At 33.3% G+C, this 21,537-nt stretch overlaps 1 protein-coding gene and 2 long non-coding RNA genes across 7 annotated transcripts in view; 2 read left to right on the top strand and 1 right to left on the bottom strand.

Annotated features, from left to right (window-relative positions):
* Positions 1-21,537, top strand: part of LOC124448715 (TNF receptor-associated factor 3-like) — a 39,109-nt gene extending 17,572 nt beyond the window's left edge. Inside the window, exons 1-10 of one of the 5 annotated variants that reach the window (XM_046999667.1) lie at positions 12,116-12,210; positions 12,925-12,962; positions 13,445-13,504; positions 15,480-15,671; positions 15,854-15,905; positions 16,185-16,283; positions 16,352-16,516; positions 16,788-16,943; positions 18,140-18,818; positions 21,156-21,537. In XM_046999667.1, the coding sequence (XP_046855623.1) occupies positions 15,526-15,671; positions 15,854-15,905; positions 16,185-16,283; positions 16,352-16,516; positions 16,788-16,943; positions 18,140-18,818; positions 21,156-21,400 (1,542 nt within the window). In that variant the 5' untranslated portion in view covers positions 12,116-12,210; positions 12,925-12,962; positions 13,445-13,504; positions 15,480-15,525 and the 3' untranslated portion in view covers positions 21,401-21,537. Of the gene's footprint in view, positions 1-2,917; positions 3,098-4,488; positions 4,541-4,702; positions 4,802-12,115; positions 12,211-12,353; positions 12,415-12,924; positions 12,963-13,444; positions 13,505-15,479; positions 15,672-15,853; positions 15,906-16,174; positions 16,284-16,351; positions 16,517-16,787; positions 16,944-18,139; positions 18,819-21,155 lie in introns of those variants that run through there. The other 4 variants (XM_046999668.1, XM_046999669.1, XM_046999670.1 and 1 more) reach the window with 4 other exon arrangements.
* Positions 11,950-14,033, bottom strand: LOC124448749. Its single transcript, XR_006949235.1, has 2 exons — positions 13,841-14,033; positions 11,950-12,144 (listed from the first exon to the last, which is right to left on the bottom strand). It is a non-coding gene; the product is annotated as an uncharacterized LOC124448749 (long non-coding RNA).
* On the top strand, positions 12,032-12,856 carry LOC124448744. Its single transcript, XR_006949230.1, has 2 exons — positions 12,032-12,081; positions 12,271-12,856. It is a non-coding gene; the product is annotated as an uncharacterized LOC124448744 (long non-coding RNA).

Genomic DNA, 21,537 nt, shown 5'->3' with positions numbered 1-21,537 from the left:
CATGTTTATAGTTAAAAAATTATTCATCAAATTTAATGATAATAACTTTTTATGATCATTAAATTCCCGTTCTGTAATCGTTTGGATTTCATCGTCAAAGTTCTGTTTTATTTATCAAAACTTAAATAAATACCACCTTAATAAACAGATCTGGAATGCGATAGATTTTAATATATCTGGAATTATATTAGCTGGCTGACTGATAAGCGGGGTGGCTCGACTGGTTCGACCGATAACGGAGTTCAAGAACGCTTATTTATAATATTCCATTGGTCAATAAGCAGATCAGTGGACAATCTGGAATAATCTCGACCGATAAGCGCGGTGGCCGGACCGATAAGTACTCCAATTGCTATCGTGTAATTGGTTCGTTATACTTTTTTCTTACTGTGATTAGTTTGACCGATTTCGACTGATAGCCAATTGAACTAAAGTAGTCAAGCTCACTGTCTGAATTGAATGTTTGATCGTTTCATAGTAATTTTCTAAAGCATGATAGAAACTACACTGTGTCTACACTACTGTGAAGGTACCACAGGATTCGATCTCGCGAGAGACATTTCAGTCATTGATGTTCAAAAGCAAGCTATTATTGTTTAGAGTTTTCTCAGCAGAAATTTACAACCAAAACCGTAAGTAAAGGACAACTGAAGTGTATGAATGAAAGTAAAATATCAAAGTCAATTTATGCAAGTGTGTGATTCGATTCAGATTCGAAAAGAAATTTATAATAACCAGTAAGCATGACACATATACCATTTTTAACATTCATGTAATTATATGATTAAAGACATGTTGGTTACATTCTGTTCTTCTTGGCAAGTACAATGCTACTGGTAATTGCTATATAGCACAACTTGCATGGACTTACAGAAGGTAATAATCTACTGAAAGGCTTCATAAACTTTAATGACATTAAGCTGTCCTTAATGGCAGATTTCCTCTCTGACAATCTTTGTTTAATCTTTGGTAGAAAAAAATTTTGAATTTTTTCTCAAAAGGTAAATTTTCTGCCACTTTAAGTTGAATTGGGTTAAGGGTTACAATAAACTTGCATCGTTTGAAGTCTGAGCTTTTTTACATCTATGAACTGTCCCTTGTAGTACCTCACTTCTAACTTAAATCATTACATAGAGGTTTGAATGTGGGTCTCTAGGAGGTCTATGCCTGAGAACTTGGTAGAAATTTTTAAAGGCTATATCTTTTTTGGAATAGCATTATTGTAAAATAAGTTTTATGTTCCTAATAATGCTAACTAGCCTTACATTTGGCATGATAATGAGCCTTAAGATTTGGAAAAACATTCAAGTATTATTCAATTCACAGATTTTTTATAAAAAAACGTTAGCAAAATGTGTTGTTTTTACGCAACGACCATGCCCCAAAAAACATTTTGTGTTGCTCTAAAACGCTTAAAATAGCATTTCCAAGGCTTTGAAATTCAAAAATTTCCGTGATAGCATGGACCCCCTAGGTGGGAAACGCCTCTGGCTTTCCATGACTGATTTTTGAAAAATCCTAGATCCGCCCCTGATTCGATTTCAATTGAAAAGTCCAGAGTTAGGAAAAATAAAATACAACAACTCATTGATTGGTCAGATTTTATAAGTTGAAAACTCGTTTCCAATGGCATTTTTATAAAATATTTTGAATGAAGAATTAACGGCTAATATATATTTTACCTAACCTTGAATTCGCTCCTCGTGCTATCGAAGTGATTTGTGTTACTCTGAGAAATCATTTACTCCTAAAGAAAAGGGTTTTGAACATGAGTAAAAGCATTACCATTGTGAGTCATTCGCACGAAAAGACTGTTGATTTAATATTGTTGTTAATGTATAAAACAACGTACTCTAAAACAACGTCTCATGAAGACTGTTAACTGCGTTATACTATGATATGCATATTCCAATCGACTCAACTAAATTTTCCATGTTCATACAAAATAATAAGATGAATTGCTCTTTATAGATTGTTTAATTTGACAAATTTAATGATCGATAAAATTTAAGCGTTATCTGAAAGAAATAAGATGAATCTTACGCGCACAGGAATTCTAAAATTTTGATACAACACGAGTCTTAATTTGAAATACGAATCTCTATCGAATTGAAATTTCTGAAACAGTTTTGACGAATAACTGCTATTATGATATTATATGACAAAACTGTTGAACATGTTGCAAGCGTAACAGTTTTTGGTAGTTAAAAGATATGCCTTAATTATCTCCTAGTGGTGTGTTATTCTCGTTTTTCTCAGGGTAAACAGATTTCATATAGGTAAACAGATTTCATATAGGTGCAGCACAAATCACTGGGAAATCTATTGCTACGGTGTATTTCATAGAAGGTCTTTATTTCACTGAATTTTTTGTATGAAAGAAAGATGTTCTAAGATTTTGTAGGTTTCTATTATGAAATCGTTGAAATAACATACCGCTAAGGCAAATCTTTTTTAAAATTTAGGCCATTCTTCGTTCAATCTCTACCAATCTAACAAATACCTAGCATCTCTCCTCTATCTAAGTAAAACTATTGCTTTTGCTATTTGCGGGGGTCGTTAATGTTTGTTTTCTCCCATATATTTGTGCAAAACAGTTGAAATAATTTTGCTCTGTTACCCAGTTCGGGTTTGTTTCTCTTATAAATCGGGCATAGTAGATCAAGTGAATGAAGCATTGTAGATTTTATTGCGAAATGAGCTTTTTGCAGTTCTTGCCACCGTATTGTTTAGAAAATTATCCGATCAGAAAGGAGAAATAAACAGCGAGTTTTTTGAGCATGTATTTGAATGAAATTGCTGAAAAGTTTATGTAAAATCACTAAAATGATTACTTACCTCTGTTCCAGTGCTTTTTGTCAAATTGTCGTGTATTTTTAGATCTTATTTTAATAGTTTTTTTTTTATCAAATTTTAGATTCTATTTGTGAAAAGAATTATCCTTGTTCAAGATGCCTGGGATCAAAATCCGTGATGTAGACTGGAAAAAAATCCCAGCGAGGTATATTTGTACTTCCTGCCATCTCCTCCTCGTCAATCCAACACAGACAATGTGTGGACATTTGATTTGTCAACCTTGCATCGACATTATACTTGGGTAAGATAATTTTCTATCAAAACTTAAACTGGAAGTTCTGACTTATGAAAATCATGGATTGAATGGACTGCTATCATTTGCAACGTTATTTCTTATCCAATGTTGTATCACGTGTTTCAACCTTATCCTATCCACTGTGATATCGATGAGGTCAGCAGCCTTGATTTCTGTTATGCCTTACTTTAACATGATAGGTACAACACCAAACTATATATTTTAAAATACTAGATTTAGTGCGACGATTAAGTTCTGAAATACTATTCTTTGTTTTACAAAGTGATGCATATCTATATCGTGGAATGAGCATAATTGAGCATTCTTTATGAAGAACACATCAACTTAAAAACTTTCTCACGAATCAAAGCTCATAAAGATTTACTGGTGAAACTAGTCATTCATGTTGTGTTTGTTGTCAGTCAGTCACTTCAATTGCAAGCTGATTTATCGACTTAACTTTGTTGAAATTCAACTCAAACTCATAAGAGAAATTGTTATAAAGCATAAAAATATATAAATGAACTCTATAATTCAAACATTATCGCCCGTATTCAAAAAGCCTGCTCATATTCACTCTCATTGTGTGCGACGTAAAAGTCTTATTCCCATTCATCAATGACGAAATTATTTCTCCTTCGATGGCAAGGATTTTTCTAAAATTTTTTCCAATCAATAATTTAGTGAGGTAAAATACCGTGTTCAAACAATTATAAGCTAATTTTTAAGCTCCATGCAGTAATTGTGAGTTAGCTTTTACAATACGGGCGTAAGTTTACGTTCATCATAATTCCTAGGCTCAAGCAGTTTACCGAAGATTGTGTTTTGCGAGTCTCAACCTGATCTTTTTTTAACATTCAACATTTTTGCTACTACAGAATGCATGAAAAAATTTAGAAACTTTAAAAACGTGTCAGAAATATCATTTTATCCAAATTTCTTTAAAATGTGTCTATGTATTTTGACATCTTGTTTATGTAGCATTGAAATCAATGAAAAAAATTTATTTCGAAATCCGTGAAAGTACTTTGTAAATCCTCAATTTTAAATAAGAAATTTAGGCATTTAAAATCTAATTTGATTTAAAGAGGTAAATCTAAAATTTTAGTACAATGCGCACCAGACTTCAAATTTTCACCCGTTCGAATCAAATTAGATTTTAAACTTTTCATTTTCTTTGCGCAAATGGCTAAAATTGAGGCCTTTACAAACTGCTCTCCCTCTTTTTGAGATTAATTGTTCTGATTGTTTTTACTTTGATATAAGCCAAACGATGCCAAAATGCATAAACGCGGGAAAATTTTTGAGAAATTTTGATGAAAAAAAAGTTTTCTCGATATTTAACTTTTTTAATTTTTTGATGCACCCTGTAGTTTTAAAATTCGTTTAATCTGTAGAAGTTCTGATCCAAAATGTCCCGAAGATCAAGAAAAATTGAGCAGAAATGATGTAGGTGAAAATATTCTAGAGTTTTTAAAGAAAAAATCCATACAGCTGTATTAATTGTTCATTGAGAAACTCCTGTAAAATATTCTTCCATTCTCAACATCTTCTTCTACCAATATGCAATTGTTACACCAATCTTTGAACTTCTATGAAACTTATATACAGGTTTTCCCTGATGCTTTTACAAAACGTGAGTTGAAAAGTATTCGTTTACATTGTCCTTCAGAACAATGCAAATGGTTTGGCTCCTACGAAGAATTGGAAGTGAGTTGAATTGATAAATTTATGAAAAAAGTTTGGCATTCTTACTTATTAAATTTGTTTTTTATCAGGTCATTATCAAATTTGCGAGCATGCGCTCACCAGCTGTATCCACAAGCAATGTAACATTCAGTTACCTCGCTCTCTCCTTGATGAACATTTGAAGAATGAATGTGAATATCGCAATGTAAAATGTGAATATTGTGGTAAAGATGTACCGTATGCTTCACTTAAGGTACGTGTAGTATTCTCACACGGATAAAAGGAAAATAAGAATTGAGTTAATAGCCAAAAGTGCTAAGCGATGTTCATTGCATAACATTTATACCAATTAGTAAAATCGTTAGATTTTTTTCTATTGAAAAATCAATACAACTAAACAGCGCCTTTATCCTTTTTCAATATTTGTAAAATTGTGTGTCTTTAAACGTCATTGGTTTTTGCCTATTGTTACCAACTTTTGTAACTTTGAAGAAAAAGTATACTGAATTTTACTTTCTAAATTTTTGTTTGCTTTATTTAACATGTAGGATCACATTGAAAAGGTGTGTGAAAATTATCCTGTGATTTGTAAATATTGTAAGAAGAAGATTCCAAGAAATGATATTGAAAAAAATCAAATTACAAATTATGATGAAGTGCTGACGAAATGTGACTTTCAAGATGTTGAATGCAACTATGATAAAGTAAGAAGATATGAAGTGATTTATTATCACATGTTAGCGATGAAATATTCAACTTTGAAACTGTTTCTAAACAAAACTTTCATCAAAAAACTCTTAACATGATTCTATATTTGTTCTATTGAATTACCAGCTGGCCTCCCTATGATTGGTTGACCTCTCTATTTCTACTTAATTTATTCATATTTTGTAAATACTGTCATTTATATTTCCCACTTTGTAACAGTATATTATCATTCTGAAGATGTCGCGTGTTGGACGAAACGTCAATAAAACTCTTTCATTAATTATCATTTTCATCAATGGCAATTCGTATTATTGCATTAAGCTGGGCTCTTATGTTCATTATAAGATTACCTTTCCCGCGTGGAAAAATATCGCCACTGTCATAATAAGAATATTCCATTTCCCAGCTGGTAAAGCCTGTTTTCAATGATTAGACCAAACGTGCTTTTAAAGTTTTAGCGAGTCAAACCTGTTTCACAGCTTTTATCATGGAATGACATTTTATATTGCGTAACTAGATTATATTTATATTAAAACAACAAATAATTGTAGCAAATTTGTAATTTTGTTTGAGGAATATGTTAGTATCATCTTTGTATTTCTTTCACAGACTTTAAAACGAAAGGAGATCCGTCAACATATGAATGACAATTTAATTGATCACGTGATCCTCCTGTTACGATATGTTATGGCATTTGTTACACAGTTAAGTAACTATGTACCACGTCCAGATTTTACTACTGCTGTTCAAAATATGGCTGATCAAGTTACTGCTGTTCGTGCCAATTTTTCAGAGAAATTTGTGATGTTAGTGGGTAAACTTACAGGTCTTGAAAGGAGGATTGAGAGTCTCGAGAGTCGTGGTGGTAACGATAGTAACCCTCAGATGTCCTCAGAGATTTCCTCGATGCGTGATAGAATCTCGACTCTCGAGCGGCAATTACGAAATAATGACGAATCACGTTTGTCTGAATTTATAATTGATAGTTTATAAATTCATAAAATTACTCATTTACTCTTGTGAGGTGGTCGAACATTTCAAGGGATGGTACTAATATATGGTGCCGTGACAACCATGTATATGTCACATAGCTACTATGTCATGATTATGACTTGTATCATTTATTGTATGAGTAGAATAATGCATGAGCGTTTATGAAATATAGATGCAATATGTGGTAGTATTATTAATGAACCGTTTCCTGATTGTTTTTACAGATATAAATTCAAAAGATGATTTCATTTGGTAATTTCAGTAGCAAAACATTTTCCGAGTTGCAAAAGAGTTAAAGAAACAAGCGGGAAAGTTTGAGTGAAACGAGAAATTGCTTTGCAAGCACGAGCAAGAAGTGCAAGTTTTCGAACAATTTCGAGTTTCTCCTAAACCTTCACTAATGTTTTTGAACTCAATAGAAAGAAGTCAATATGTTCTCTATGAAATAGCTTTTTAAAAACAGTATTCAAAAGATAAACTTATTGAATTTACATATTCAATCACACTTGCTTACATTTTTGTCATGAAACAGTTTGAAACAGTATGAAACAGTTTTGTTATCTAGCTTTCACAAATTGAACCTGGTTGATTTTTTGTCAAAATGCATTCTACACAAATGTTTTGAGTTCAGAAAAAAGATGTATTACATGCAAAAATGTTTTAAAGGTATTAAAATATTTTTGACAATGGCGTAGATCAATTACAAACGTGTTCATCAATGCTATCAATTTTTTTTAATCAACGATGTTATTTTTGTTTTTTATATATAAAATTATACTTAAAGAAATCATCTCGCGTATTAGTGTGTTTCTTTGGTTAATAATACTCTCTTTAATGTAAACTATTTTAAATATAAAAGTCACGGAGGACGGATTGTTCAGATCAGTAGAAACAAAAGGATCGATCAATCAATCAATCAATCAATCAATCAATCAATCAATCATGTTGATTTAAAGCTGAACTTAAGTTATTTTTAATAAGTTTATTTATTACATTCAATGAAATAGTTCTATTACATGACAAGCAACTACAACAACTACAAGTTTAAATGATTCTTTTCGTTTTACATGTTTATTTATGGCGATGGTACTTATAAAACTAATACTTCTAATAGTAAAGTTTGACTGGAAATCGAATCGGTAAAAACAATTGCATTGGCATGAATTTTTAATATCAAAAATTGACAAATGTCTGTAATCAAACAACAGTCAATGCTTGGAAAAATATTTGCTTTGCAACGAATCAAGGTTTGAAATCTACGTGACAAGTTATAGACATTAAAACAACAGACAATAATATCACGAAATGGCCGTCGAAGCGAGTCGGTTTCGATGTTATACTATTCTAATCCAATTTCTATCCTTGTAAAGTCAGTTTGGTATGCCCTTTAACTAGCTTCCCCATTTTACGTTTTAAGTTAAAAAAAATTAAGGTAGAGGCTTCGGGGAAGAGAAAGAAGTATTTCTTGGCACAACAAAGATTCAAAAGACAACACATAAATGGTTTTCGAGCATGGAGAAACAAGTATATGCCACTTTATTTTAAATGATACACATGTTTTGAATTTTTTGTGTGATGCTTACTTTTTCTTTTTAAAATTGTGTACAACATGACTATATCTACATCATCACAAGAATTAAGAAATGGGTTAAATTTTACCTTCGTATTAGTAAAATAGTTATTGGAGTCACTTCAATAATTAGTAGTCTTTTAACCTCATTAGTATTTTCTATTTAGGGAGTGCTAATATGGAAATGAACAACAATAACACAATATCTAATTGATTAGACTTAAACAAAACAAATGAGCTATATTATTCCATTGTTTTCACTATAACACAACATTTTCCTTGAGCTTCAAAGCGCCTATCACTAGATGAAGTTAAGCAACTTGTAGTTGCACCCTGGTGAATTTAGAACGCGTACTTATTGTTCGTCACACTGATTTGGATCGGGAAAACTGGCTTTTTTGCAGAGAAGTTTTCAATAATTCTCCTTCGTCATTTGTGAAAAACGAAATGTCATATAATATCTATTGTAAAACTTTCTATAACACTTGGTTTACGTGATTTTCTGTGGCTCTACTTAAAGCATTACGTTCGGCATTAATGTTAACTAGCAGTGAAATTAGTCACAGCGTAGTGGTCGTTTGGTCGTCTGCACTGTAATTTATTGACTCGTGATAACTTAGCTCATCTGTCATTAATGACAAATATTGTTCAAAACTTTCCCTCACATTAGGAATTTTTGGTCGATTCCACACGAATAACAAAAACGCACTCAAAAGCACCAGTGTGCTGCAGGCTTTAGATTCTATGATACAGAGAAATCAATTGAAAAATACTAGATAATGATTGGCTAAGTGGCTTTGGGAGGGGGAGTGCACTTTTTCCACACAAAATTGCGTTTCAATTGTTGTGACCATTTGTAGTTTGTCAACTGAAGATGCATGTGCAAAACTAATTTTACAATCAATATGATATACTATAAAATTTTGATACATAATATCGCTCTCCCTGCTTTATAATCATTTTAAAACCCATGTTTAAACCACTGAGGATAAGGGTTGTTTTTGGCATTAATGTAGAGCAGGTTATATTAGCAATCAGAGGCGTAACTAGAACGTTAATTGGGGGGGGTGCGTATTCATATATTCCGTTGTGCCCTACTGAATACATGAATATACACACCCCCCAATTAACGTTCTAGTTACGCCTCTGTTAGCAATACTTGTCATGTTGTACACTTGAATATTTATTTATAAGCATGAACTTGCTGATGAAATGCTCAACACACAAATATTGATGAATGTCAAATCTTCCATCAGTTCTTAAGAAGTGAAAGGAGTAAATGACAAGAACCAATAATCACCCACAGCTCAAAATTTCAAATCATCACTTTCACACATTACAAAAAGAGCATGTGAAATTCTTACAAAGAAAGTCTAACTTTAAAAGCAATAAAATTGTTACGAAACGAGTTATTTTAATTGGATTGTGTGTATTTTGCACAGCATTCAAATATACAGACTACCTGTTATCAGTTTTATCTTAAATTTTTGGTCTTTCGACGACAAATGAGACGTTCATATTTCGAAGCAAGTTCTCACTTTTATGTTTTATATAATACAGCGTTACGCATACAAAACATGCCTTGGAACGTCCACAATGCATCTTAACACATTAATAACCAAATTTTGCTAACGGTTTTCAAAAAATTAAAATATTTAAGCTAGCATTGTATTTCCAAGTTATCTGTTTTTGCAAAACAATCCGTCACGCAAATAAAACAGTCCACGCAAAATACATGCGAAGCGGCGAATCAGCTTCTAAGTGGCTTCAGCCAAGACTAGGCATGTGTATTGTGAGTTGGCCTTCCAGTTGTAATAAAGTAAATGGTTTGAACCCGGGAGTATCGTTACATTTTTGTAAATGTAGATCGTCCAGGTTAGTATAGTCCTGAGAAGGACTGTTTTTGTTGTTGTTGACTGACGTTTTGACAACCTTAGCGGTAGTCATCTTCAGAGTCAAAATGGCTCTGTTTCTGTTGTAGTTGCTGAAATTGTAATGCAATCTATAGAGGAACGGGCGCTTACGACTTACAAACATGCACATGTTTGGTAAAACAGGACAATCAAAAACAGTTTATCGCAAACCAAGACACACTGACCGACTACTAGACCAATAATCTTACAACCCTACATCACACAAAGCAACCACAATCAGAACATTAACAAGACGTGCACAAATCATATGTGATTCACCGGACGCTCTACACAAAGAAAATAGCTATCTCAAACGTGTTTTTGAAAAGAACAATTATAACTCAGACTTCATCAAACGCAAAACTTACAAACCCAACGAACCCAACCAAACAAAGAACTCAGTGACAACAGCAACGATACCTTACATCAAAGGTACGTCTGAGACTATCTCGCGTATCCTACGACCATACAACATACGTGTCGCACATAAACCAATCACAACGTTACGACAAGTACTAACTAACATAAAGGACAAAGAACAACCCAACGAACGACAAAGTGCAGTTTACAAAATAAAGTGCTCCGACTGCCACGCCTCCTTTATCGGGGAAACTGGCAGGAACTTAAACAAAAGACTTAAGCGCGGGCCACACTATCGTCGAAATGCAACGAATTTCGTGACGAGTCGCTCGTCAACGAGAAAATATGACGATATGGACGAATTCGTCGCCGTTGAGCATGCACACCGAAATCGTCAACGAGTGACGAGTAATTGTTGCATATCTACTCTGATTGGACAAGAAAAATCACATGACTAATGTTTACTTTCACTGTGCTGTGGCAAAATGGCGGATTGGCAAGAAATGTTAATTGAGCTAGTGAGAGAGAGGCGATGTTTGTGGGACAAATTTCATCCTGACTATAAAGATACACGCAATATAAAGAAAAATAATTGGAAGAATGTTGCTCGGGAACTGAAAGTTGCGACCAATAGAGCTTGACGAAGCTCTTGCAACAACGTGTCATACAAGCCCTTCTCTTCTCGCCTTTTATTTATGGGATGTACCCAGAACCTTCTTTTGTATGTACGTCGTTTTGCAGAAATTAGAAGCAGTAGAATTTTTCTCTTCAATAATAGAAGTTTCTTTTTGCGCTGATATCGTCCATGCTTGTACGGAAAATCGTTACAATGTGGCACATGTACTCGTCACGACGGCTCGTTGACGAGCGACTCGTCACGAAATTCGTTGCATTTCGACGATAGTGTGGCCCGCGCTTTACTGAACACAAACGAGCTACTAAGAAACAAGACAAAACTAATCACATTGCCGAACATCACCGAATCACAAAGCACAACATTTACTGGGACTCGGCAAAATGCATTACTTACAGTACAGACTATAGACAACGGCTTACATTAGAAAGTTTGTATACCGACTTGGAACAAACCCCCCTGAACAGATCACAGCAATTATCTGCACCTTACAAACGACTTTATCACAATACAAACAAACGATGAACTAAAAACGTCACACTTCACACTAATTCACAATAACAATACACAATTGACACCCACACATTTCATGTACACACAATACAATGACGTAAGAACCAGATAACAAATAGGGCTAACCTGACACGTTTACTCCTCATATGACTCTGAAGATGACTACCGCTAAAGTTGTCAAAACGTCAGTCAACAACAACAAAAACAGTCCTTCTCAGGACTATACCAACCTGGACGAACTTGTAGTTGTATTACAGTTCATTGGACAAATGTGTTGTAGTAAAATTATGTATGAAATATAATTTAGTGGAATAAATGACATATTTAATTAAAATAGACGACGAATTTATTCCTCCCACACGCGTTTCGCTGAGAATGCAGTTTTTCTATTGTTTATTTTTCTGCCTTGTGCTGTGGTTAAAATACAAATACGTCATATTAAATTTTCGACAATACGAAATGAAACAAATTCCAAATATAGACATCCTGTTTTCTTGATATTCCAAATAACAGTTTAGGTTTTTTACAATTGAATTAATTTTCTTTCAACATTACTAGGAATTCGTTCGTCAAAGCAGTATTGAACGGAAGTCGAATCCAAAATAAAGCGGTTTGTGACCACTAAACACTTCCGCATGTGGAATGATTCGGAGTGTTCTTCTTAACAGTTTAACTAAAAATAATGGCATAGTGGTTTGAAAGTTTAATAAATTGAATGGCACATGGCTGAATATATAAAGTATGTGAAATGCTGTTGAATTACTGAAGGTTTTTGTTTGTTCTTGTTTTGTTTGTTTAGTCTAATGGGTACATACTTTCGTGGGGTCACGTTCAATAATTCTTTCATGACTTAAAACATTGAGGAATACAGTTAGAACTACCAGCGCATACTCATTGGCATAGACAAGGTGATGGGGGCTTATATAACCCCCAATGAACAGAGGTAATGACCTCACAAAAAGACTAAATCAGGGTAGAAATTAGGAGAAGGGGGCGATAGCTAGTTGGCTACTTATGTTACTACCAAACCCAACTTGTTTAATCTTCAACTTGTTCACCAATTCTTCTGAGGAAAATAATGTCAACATTGGTTGCTTAGCAATTTCGACACTTTGATTTGAGTATTTTCCTGTGTTTTAATGAGCATCGCAGTGTTATTGAAAATATTCTCACTAAATAAAGCATTAAAATTGCTTATGAACCAAGAAAGACTGCAAAGTATTATGTTTATGCCAGTCAACATCTGACAGAATGGAAGGTCTACAGACATTGGAGACCTAATTCATTGTTTTGTGGACATATCACCATAAAGAATGAATCATATAATCATCTATAGAAATGCAGGGACCTAATTCCTATTTGATACAAGTTTTTGTAACTCGAAAGGAAAATATTAATTTTTAGTTTCTCTTAAGCTAGGCAAGCATTAACATGACTATACCATTTGTTATAGATGTCCTCAAGATTCTATTTGAAGTATTGCTTTTTGAGGTACTAAATTTACTTCAGTAATACAGGTTTTTGTACTTATTTCCTTTGTAATCATTAAAAATCATGGTACTCTCATGAGTCTCTTTGCTATGCTAAAGTGTGAAAAACTATCAGAAAGTATTGGATAATCCTGTAATCAAAGTATATATATGCAATAATATAATTTAGCTAACATTTATGTACTAATTGATACCTGTAACGACACTTGGCAACCTAAAAATTTGTGGAGAACTATTCACCCAGCAGTAAAATTTCTAAAGGGTTTTAACACCTTCAGCCCACTAAAACTCTTTTCCAGGGAAAGTAAAGGGCATAGGCATACGAAAATTGATATTTACTTTGGGGGTTGGCCAATATTCATAGCATGAGTATATGAATATGTGAATTGGCAATTTATATTTATTTTGTAATTAAACTAAAATAGGAAATGACAATGCCCTATTTTCACTTTAATATATGTCAGAATCTTCTTTTATTTTTAGATTACAACATTCAAGTGATAGCTGATGGTTACTTGTCAATAGAATCAGAGTCACTCAAAGGTAAATTCAAAATTAAAAAAATATTCTAGCTATACAGACTAAGACAAAATTATGTTTAACAATTAATAAATTATCACTAAAGTTTAGTTAGGTTACAAAAAGGGCTGAAAGAAAGATTTTTATGGCTGACATATGGCAATATCATAATGTCACTTTTCATTATTACTGGAAAAGTTTACCAAAAAGTATTTGGTGTACTTCATGTACATAGAAGTTAAAGTATTCACTGTTGTAACCTTGAAGTTAGGAGTTCACGAAATAAGACTACTCATACAGAGATATCAAATTTACATTATTGATTTTGATACTTTCATTTGAACTTTTTTGACTAGTTACCTTAGCCGTTCAGCCACTTCAGTTTGTTTGTTGTAATAATTTTAAGAACGAAAGATTTCACTAAATATTCTGTATATTCTCTGTATGTGATTTTACTACTCGAAACTTCTGAGCGTGTATTAATATGAAGCAATGTAGTAATTATCTAAATGTTTATGTTTATTATCTAGTCGTACGTTCTAGAAAAATCCAGAGTGATTGCTCAATTGAATTTTCATTCCACATTACAGACTTTGAGTCTACAAACATTATAAAAACTTCAATGGCGGTCAACCTTAAAAATAATTATTAAGGTCTTGATTTTACGTTAGACGAGCAGTGTAGAAAAGCTCTTGTCATCGAAATCGCCATGTTGACGCGCACAATAAATTGCGTAATTCTTGAATCCAGCTGAGTCCAAGGCTATAAGCATTGACTCAGAACTGCTGTGGGCGGTAAAAAAACGATTATATACTGTTAGCAACATTAATCACAAAACAGTTGCTTGGCAGAAATCACGAACATATTCTAAATGTTGTTCGCAATGTCTGCAGTCAAAACTGATAAGTTGAAAAATTAGTAATTCGTGTCTTTTTGGAAACTTCCCAACTATAAATGTATTACAAAATCCCACTTTTCGTTTGTTATTCATTTTACAGATTTCTTATTCGAGGGAAAGATAAAACTCAAAAAATTTCATTTTGTATTACAAAAATTTAATAAAGTGACACCGACAATCACATAAGCTACCAGATAAAAAAAGGGGAAGTCCCTATAACACGAATATTGAAAAGTTTTCTTTGTAAAGGATACTGGTTTCCAGGAAGATTAAATTGAATATTTTCAATCAGGCACGGTATCTAGGATGTAAAAAATTTGGCAATTCAGCAACATTTTTTGGTGGGGGCAGGTGCTGACGTAGGCGGAGTGCAGGGGGCCTCCACTCCCCAGATAATAGAAAAACAACATCCTACAGTGGATTAGTTATTCATAAAAGAAGACGACGGTGTTTTATATTTTTGAAGAACATGATAAGGTGTTTAAGTTTAGACGAAAGGTTGTTATCGCATCAGCTTAACTTTACAAGATGTTTGAAAAATAGTAACCAGCATAGTAGCTGATACAACGTGCATATAGCAGGGAATATATCTTTGTGTATAATTGCAATACATCAATTCATCTTTTCAACTTTCATATGTTATTTTTGATCTTTGGCAAACAAAAAAAAACGAAAGATTTCTATTTTCTATTATCAGATAAATCTAGAGAACATATGGATGCAAGAATCTGACATATTTCAACAAACAATTCAACAACTTCAAAAATTTTGGCTGGGGGGGGGGGAAACATGTTTTGTGTACGTGCCTGTTTTTCATAAGCTTCTCGTTAGTTTGCGTACATTGAACAATGAAAAACTTTTGCAGTAAAGCTCTAAAGCTTGTTGCTGCAATTTTGCGTTACATACGGATGATATACACCGGTATGATAATGAAAATTCGATTTGATTTGAAATCGAAAGACAAAAGTCGTGGTTCATGAAAAGATGTTCTAGTCTTGAGTATATAGAAGAATGCAACAAGAAAGATCATTTTAAAACTCAACCAAAACCTAATCACCATGTTCTGCATCAATTATTCATCATTTAACTTTCTTGTTACAGAATTGTGGCGTTTTCACTATCCATCGATTCCAAAATTGTGCAAAAGATGCCTGGAATTAATATTCGTGATGAAGATCGGGAAAAAATCCACCCAAAATTCATATGTACTTACTGTCATCACCTTCTTGTCAATCCTAAGCAGACCTCGTGTGGACATTTGTTTTGTGAGTCTTGTATTGACATTATACTTGGGTACGGTAATTTTTGTTTGACTTTTAAGTGGAAGTTTGCGATTCGTTAGAATTGTAAATTGAATGCATAATAATCACTTAGTGAGCCCACTTTATATGAGTTCACACGATCCGTTTTTTCGGATCCGATTAGTTTTTTATCATTTTAATTATTAAAAAATTTCATAACTATTTAATTTTTAGAAGACCTGATCCAAAATGTCCTGAGGATCAAGAAAAATTAAGCAGAAATGACGTAAGTAACAATATTCCAATTTTTTTGATAGAAAACATCCTTTGATTGAAAGATCAGCACTAACACAATCTATTATCATCATCTACTTCATCTACAGAACTATAGTTAATAAACCAACCGCTAACATCTTCCATTTGTGTAAAACTTACGTGGTGAAACTTTTATCAATCGTTGATTGAGAAACTTCTTTACAAAGTTCTTCCATTCTCAATATGTTCTTCATCTACCAATGTGCAATTATTACACCAACCTTTGAACTTATATCAAAGTTATATACAGGTTTTCCCTGATGCTTTTACGAAACGTGAAATGAAAAGTATTCGTTTACATTGTCCTTCTGAAAAGTGCAAATGGTTTGGCACCTACGAGGAATTGGAAGTGAGTTGGACTGAGAAATTTATTAAAAAAGTTTGGCATTTTTACTTATTAAGTTTCTTTTTTGTCAGGGTCATTCTCAAGTTTGTGAGCATGCGCTCATCAGCTGTATACACAAGCAATGTAACATTCAGTTACCACGCTATCTCCTTGACGAACATTTGAGGAATGATTGTGAATATCGAAATGTGAAATGTGAATATTGTGGTAAAGATGTCCCGTATGCTTCACTTAAGGTACACAGAATATTTTCAAACAGATAAAAGAACGTAGGGGAGGGCGGTAGGCAGGTGGAAGATATTAGCCTGAAGAACATGGTGATATTCGTATCAAATTATTTACACCATATTTTTACCATATGAAATGAAAAAAAAATTGAGCTTTTTCACAAACATCTTCACACACAAAAAGTTTTCTCCACCGATTCTGTTTTCAACTCTTTTTGCCATCTTCTAGAAAATTCATAATCTAAATATTTATGGTTTTGTATTGCTATTTAATATAAAGGACCACGTGGAAAAAGTGTGTGAAAATGTACCAGTGCTATGTAAATATTGTGAGAAAAAGATACCAAGAAAAGATATTGAACACCATCAAAATACAACTTGTGATGAAGTGCCGACGAAATGTGAATTTCAAGCCATTGGATGCAGCTATGATAAGGTAAGGTCATTTGAACTAATTTACTTTCCCATGTCTGTAATGAAACAAGCTAACTTAGCCAGAAATTTTCAAGTTAAACAAAATTTCCGTCTAAAGTAATTGACATTTGTAGTGATAGTTTAATGATGACTTGTTTTGGTTACGTAAATTCAATTACCACTAAGGTATTGGATTGAAAAGTTGACCATTTACAGTAATGGAAATTTACAATGAAGCTTTTTGTATGAAAACATGTTTCGGTATACAACCAACAACATCAGCTGCAAGCCTGCAACATATAGATATAAGCGCGTCGATGAATGATGGCACTTAACTTTATACTACTATCTTTCTCCGAAGTTTAAAGCAAATAATTGAACTACTCCCAATCTTTCTTCAAATGCCATCAAAAGTTCATTACGACATTAAGTTAAAATGCGAGCAAGTATAGACATGTTTGTATAGACAGAATGTCACCATGCATTTTTATGTTCAGTTTAATGGAAGTATGGAAATCACGATATTTCACATGGTTTGGTAACATGGGCGAAAAATAATATGTACCAATCAACGATTTGTTGCAATTTGTTTACATTTTTAGTTATTAGCCAATCAGGTTCTGTAGAACCCGAAATTTGTAATGTTGATGCTAAGTGATTTCTGAGCCTGGTTTTTATGATTTTCCTTTCAATGTTTTGCACCTAGCTCTAAAATATTGACTAAATTTTCCTTGCACGGATTTTTACTTTATTCCATTTTTGCTGAGATGTGAACTTTCAAATTTGTATGCAATATATAATGTCATGTCATTCGATGACAAGATGTTCGACACATTAAAGCCTCAGACATAGGTTTGTTTTGTCCATTGTAAACAGGCCTTACCGACCTGGGAATGTTCGTCTTTATATTTTGATGATTTCATTGCGTTAAGGAGACATTCATCCATCGCGCCTAAAATCTTAGTTATATTTAGAGAGACGAAGCTATAGGGGTCCAGGTTCCCCAAGAAAAATTCTTTGCCCCTCCCCTTAAAATGTTATGTTTCATGTATATTATATTGTTTAAATGATAGTTACGGCTCCCTTTCCCTTTTGACTGCCTCCCCCTGACAGATTCCTCTGGCTGCGTCACTAGATTGAAACAACAAGTAAATTGTTGCAAACTTGTAGTCTTTGTTTAACGATTGTGTTGGTATTATCTTTGTCTTTCTTTCACAGACTTTAAAACGAAAGGAGATCCGTCAACATATGAATGACAATTTAATTGATCACGTGAGCGCCTTGTTACGATATGTTATGGCATTTGTTACACAGTTAAGTAACTATGTACCACGTCCAGAATTTACCACTGCTATTCAAAACATGGGTGACCAAGTTACTGCTGTTCGTGCAAATCTCTCAGAAAAATTTGTTATGTTAGTGGGTAAACTTACATGTCTGGAAAGGAGAATTGAGAATCTCGAGGCTCGTGGTGATAACGATAGTAATAATGCCAACTCGTCATTAGAGGTTTCTTCGATGCGTGATAAAATTCCAACTCTCGAACGACAAGTGAGAGAAAATTCCTCAACTTTACTACGATTTCGTGAGCGCTTAGATCAAATTGACGAATCACTCGCGAGAAACACGGTGAAGATTACGGACCTTGAAGCGCAACGTGGCTCGCGTGCACTGGGGTCGAATCAAGCCATACACAGCTATAATGGTACGTTACTTTGGAAAATAGATAACTTCAAGAAGAAGAGACAAGACGCCATTAATGGTATTAAAACAGCATTGTACAGTCCACCATTTTACAGTTCTCAATATGGTTACAAAATGTGTGCTAAGATCTATATGAATGGTGATGGTTTTGGAAAGGGAACTCATTTATCTTTATTTTTTGTTGTCATGAAAGGTACAGACAATTTGCAAATCTCCTACTATTTTAACTATTAAAAATTGCTGAGTGTTTTGTTTGTGGGCTGAATTTCAACTTTTTTACATGTTATAACTGTGTCATGCCCGCGCCCATTGATTTGTATGGTACACATTCAACATTAAAATAGATGTTGCGTTTAAAGTTATCATGCAACTTGTATGAAATAGTCGGCAACTTTCGAATTATTATATAATCGAAGAGAAATTTTGTTCTTTATTTTACGTAGAAATATTATGATTTTATTTCTGGAGCTTTCATTACTTGATTATATTTAGCGCTCATCGTACAACTAGTCTTTTTGTTTCTTCTTAGGAAATCCCTTAGTTAAATAAAGATTTTGTTCTGGTGACAAATTAAAAATCGTTTAAAAAGAGCAAATAGCTACTATTGTGAACGGTCGAAATGATAACATAATAGTTCTTAAGAACTATTAGATTCCTTTAGAAATTTATTTCCTATTAGAATTCTTGTTTTTAGAATCTTAGTTCCTGTTAGAATTGTTGAGTTAGTGTTCTGGTTTTAAACAGTTCTTTTAAGAACTATTGTGTTATTATTTTGACCATTCACCATCGTATTTGCTCTTTTTAAAACGATTTTTGAATCCATTAGTATACGTGGTCCTTTGCATCAACCGAAATAAACTGTATAACAGATGTGTCTTTTGATTTGTGACCATTGAATTGAATACGGAAGGCTGGAAGGCTTCCTCCCGCAAATAAATTTGTAGCCATTGCATTTCAACTAGTGCCAGGCTTTTCACGCAAGGCCTAAAGAAAGTTCATTTACGACGATGAGCTAGAATGTGGGATTTGACCGCCAGGCACGTGCTCCTGAGGGTAAATTGTGGCTTCGTGCATTGTACAGGCATGCAAGGCAGCAGTCCAGTTGTGTATTTAGTTCAATATTTGTGACATGCACCAGATAAAGAATGACGTATGTTTACTGGGAATTCTTATAAAGATGTTCCTGTTTCTTTTTCAAAAAACAATTCAAAAATAAGTGGTTTGTCTTGTGACTGATTTTGCATCAATGGAAGTGATGAGATGTTATTGCATTTAAATCTTAAATCTAAATTACGGTTAGTAAAGCCGGAGTTACACGAGCGAGTTTTTCGATGCAATTTTTCAAAATTATCAAACAAAGGTAATGGCTACACATGCAAGACAATTTTTTTATCGACCATCATTTTGGTAATGTTTATTAATAAACATTAATTTCAATCTCGCGTCTCATTTGCCAATATCGGATTTGTTGCATTGTAGCTTTGTATGGCCTGATTCGACCTAGTGCACTAGGGTCAAATGAGGCTGTACACAGCTACAATGGTACGCTACTCTCGAAAATTGATAACTTCAAGAAGAAGAGACAGGACGCCATTAATGGTATAAAAACAGCCTTGTACAGTCCACCATTCTATAGTTCTCAATATGGTTACAAGATGTGTGCTAAGATCTATATGAATGGTGATGGTTTTGGAAAGGAAACTCGTTTATCTTTGTTCTTTCTTGTTTTGAACGGTACAGATATTAGGTCTCACGAAAGATTTTCAACGTTTGTTGATAATTTCAAAAAATTTCGTCAAAAAATTCGCTTGAGCTGGCAAACCACGACTTAAGATGAATGTCTAAGTTATCTTTTCTATAAGTCGTTTGTTTCAAATCCATTTCATAAGATTCCAGTTTCTTAAAATTATCTCGGTCAGTTGGTGTAGCTATTTTTTCTGTGATTATCGTTTGTTTCCATATAATTAGACGTCAAGCACTTTTACTTTTAAGTTTTTCAACTTTCAAAGAAATACGCTCAAGTTTTACAGATTGTACCGGCCTTTTAGCCTAGCTATTTGTTATAATGTAGGGATGATCTTGCTTTGCAGGCGCACAGGAGAAATTGTTCTTTAAAGTCATTGCTATTTTTTTTTAATTTTGTTGTGTGATGGTATATTTATCGTTAGACATTGCATATTTATTTGACGTAAAAAGTGTACATACGGGAATCGTGAAATTCTTGCTAAACATACTTTTAATGATCTATACATAATAATGCACACAAATGAAAGAGCCAATTGTTTACTCGTTCTTATATATCTTGACAATCTGTCCACCAAATGTATCTTTTTGATTCCTTTAGAAAAGAAAAAATCCATTTTTGCGTAGCATAAATCCTGGGTAATAATAGACAACTAGCTTCTATTGTTACTTAACCAATATAACTTACTTGGAGTGATTTATTATGTAAAAATGACATTGGTCTGCAATTTTTTTATCAATTTTTGTTTGTTTATTATTTTTTTAATGGTTCTGTAATTATTCCTAGGTGATTACGATGCACTACAATCATGGCCTTTCCAAAAGAAGATCACAATGATGTTAATGGATCAAGGAAATGGTGATCACATGATTGATGCTTTTCATTCAGATCCCCAAAGTTCCTCATTTCAGCGACCAAAGTCAGATATGAATATCGCTTCAGGATCACCTCTTTTCATGCCATTGGAAAGTTTAAAAAATCGTCAGTATATTAAAGATGATACACTTTTTCTTAAGATGATTATTGACTGAACAATTCCTAAAATCAAAAGCACGTTTCTTTTAAAATAGCTTTTTAACAAAATCAAAAAGTGTCATGCACTAGCTCTTGATATAAGCTTTGTAAATATGTATTATATATAAGTTTCTGATTAGTAGTTTTGAAGCAA

Source organism: Xenia sp. Carnegie-2017, unplaced genomic scaffold (assembly GCF_021976095.1).
Source record: "Xenia sp. Carnegie-2017 unplaced genomic scaffold, XeniaSp_v1 HiC_scaffold_23, whole genome shotgun sequence".
Lineage (NCBI taxonomy): Eukaryota > Metazoa > Cnidaria > Anthozoa > Malacalcyonacea > Xeniidae > Xenia > Xenia sp. Carnegie-2017.
Note: the sequence above shows the minus strand (reverse complement) of the source record. Positions and strands in the feature narration are given on the sequence as shown.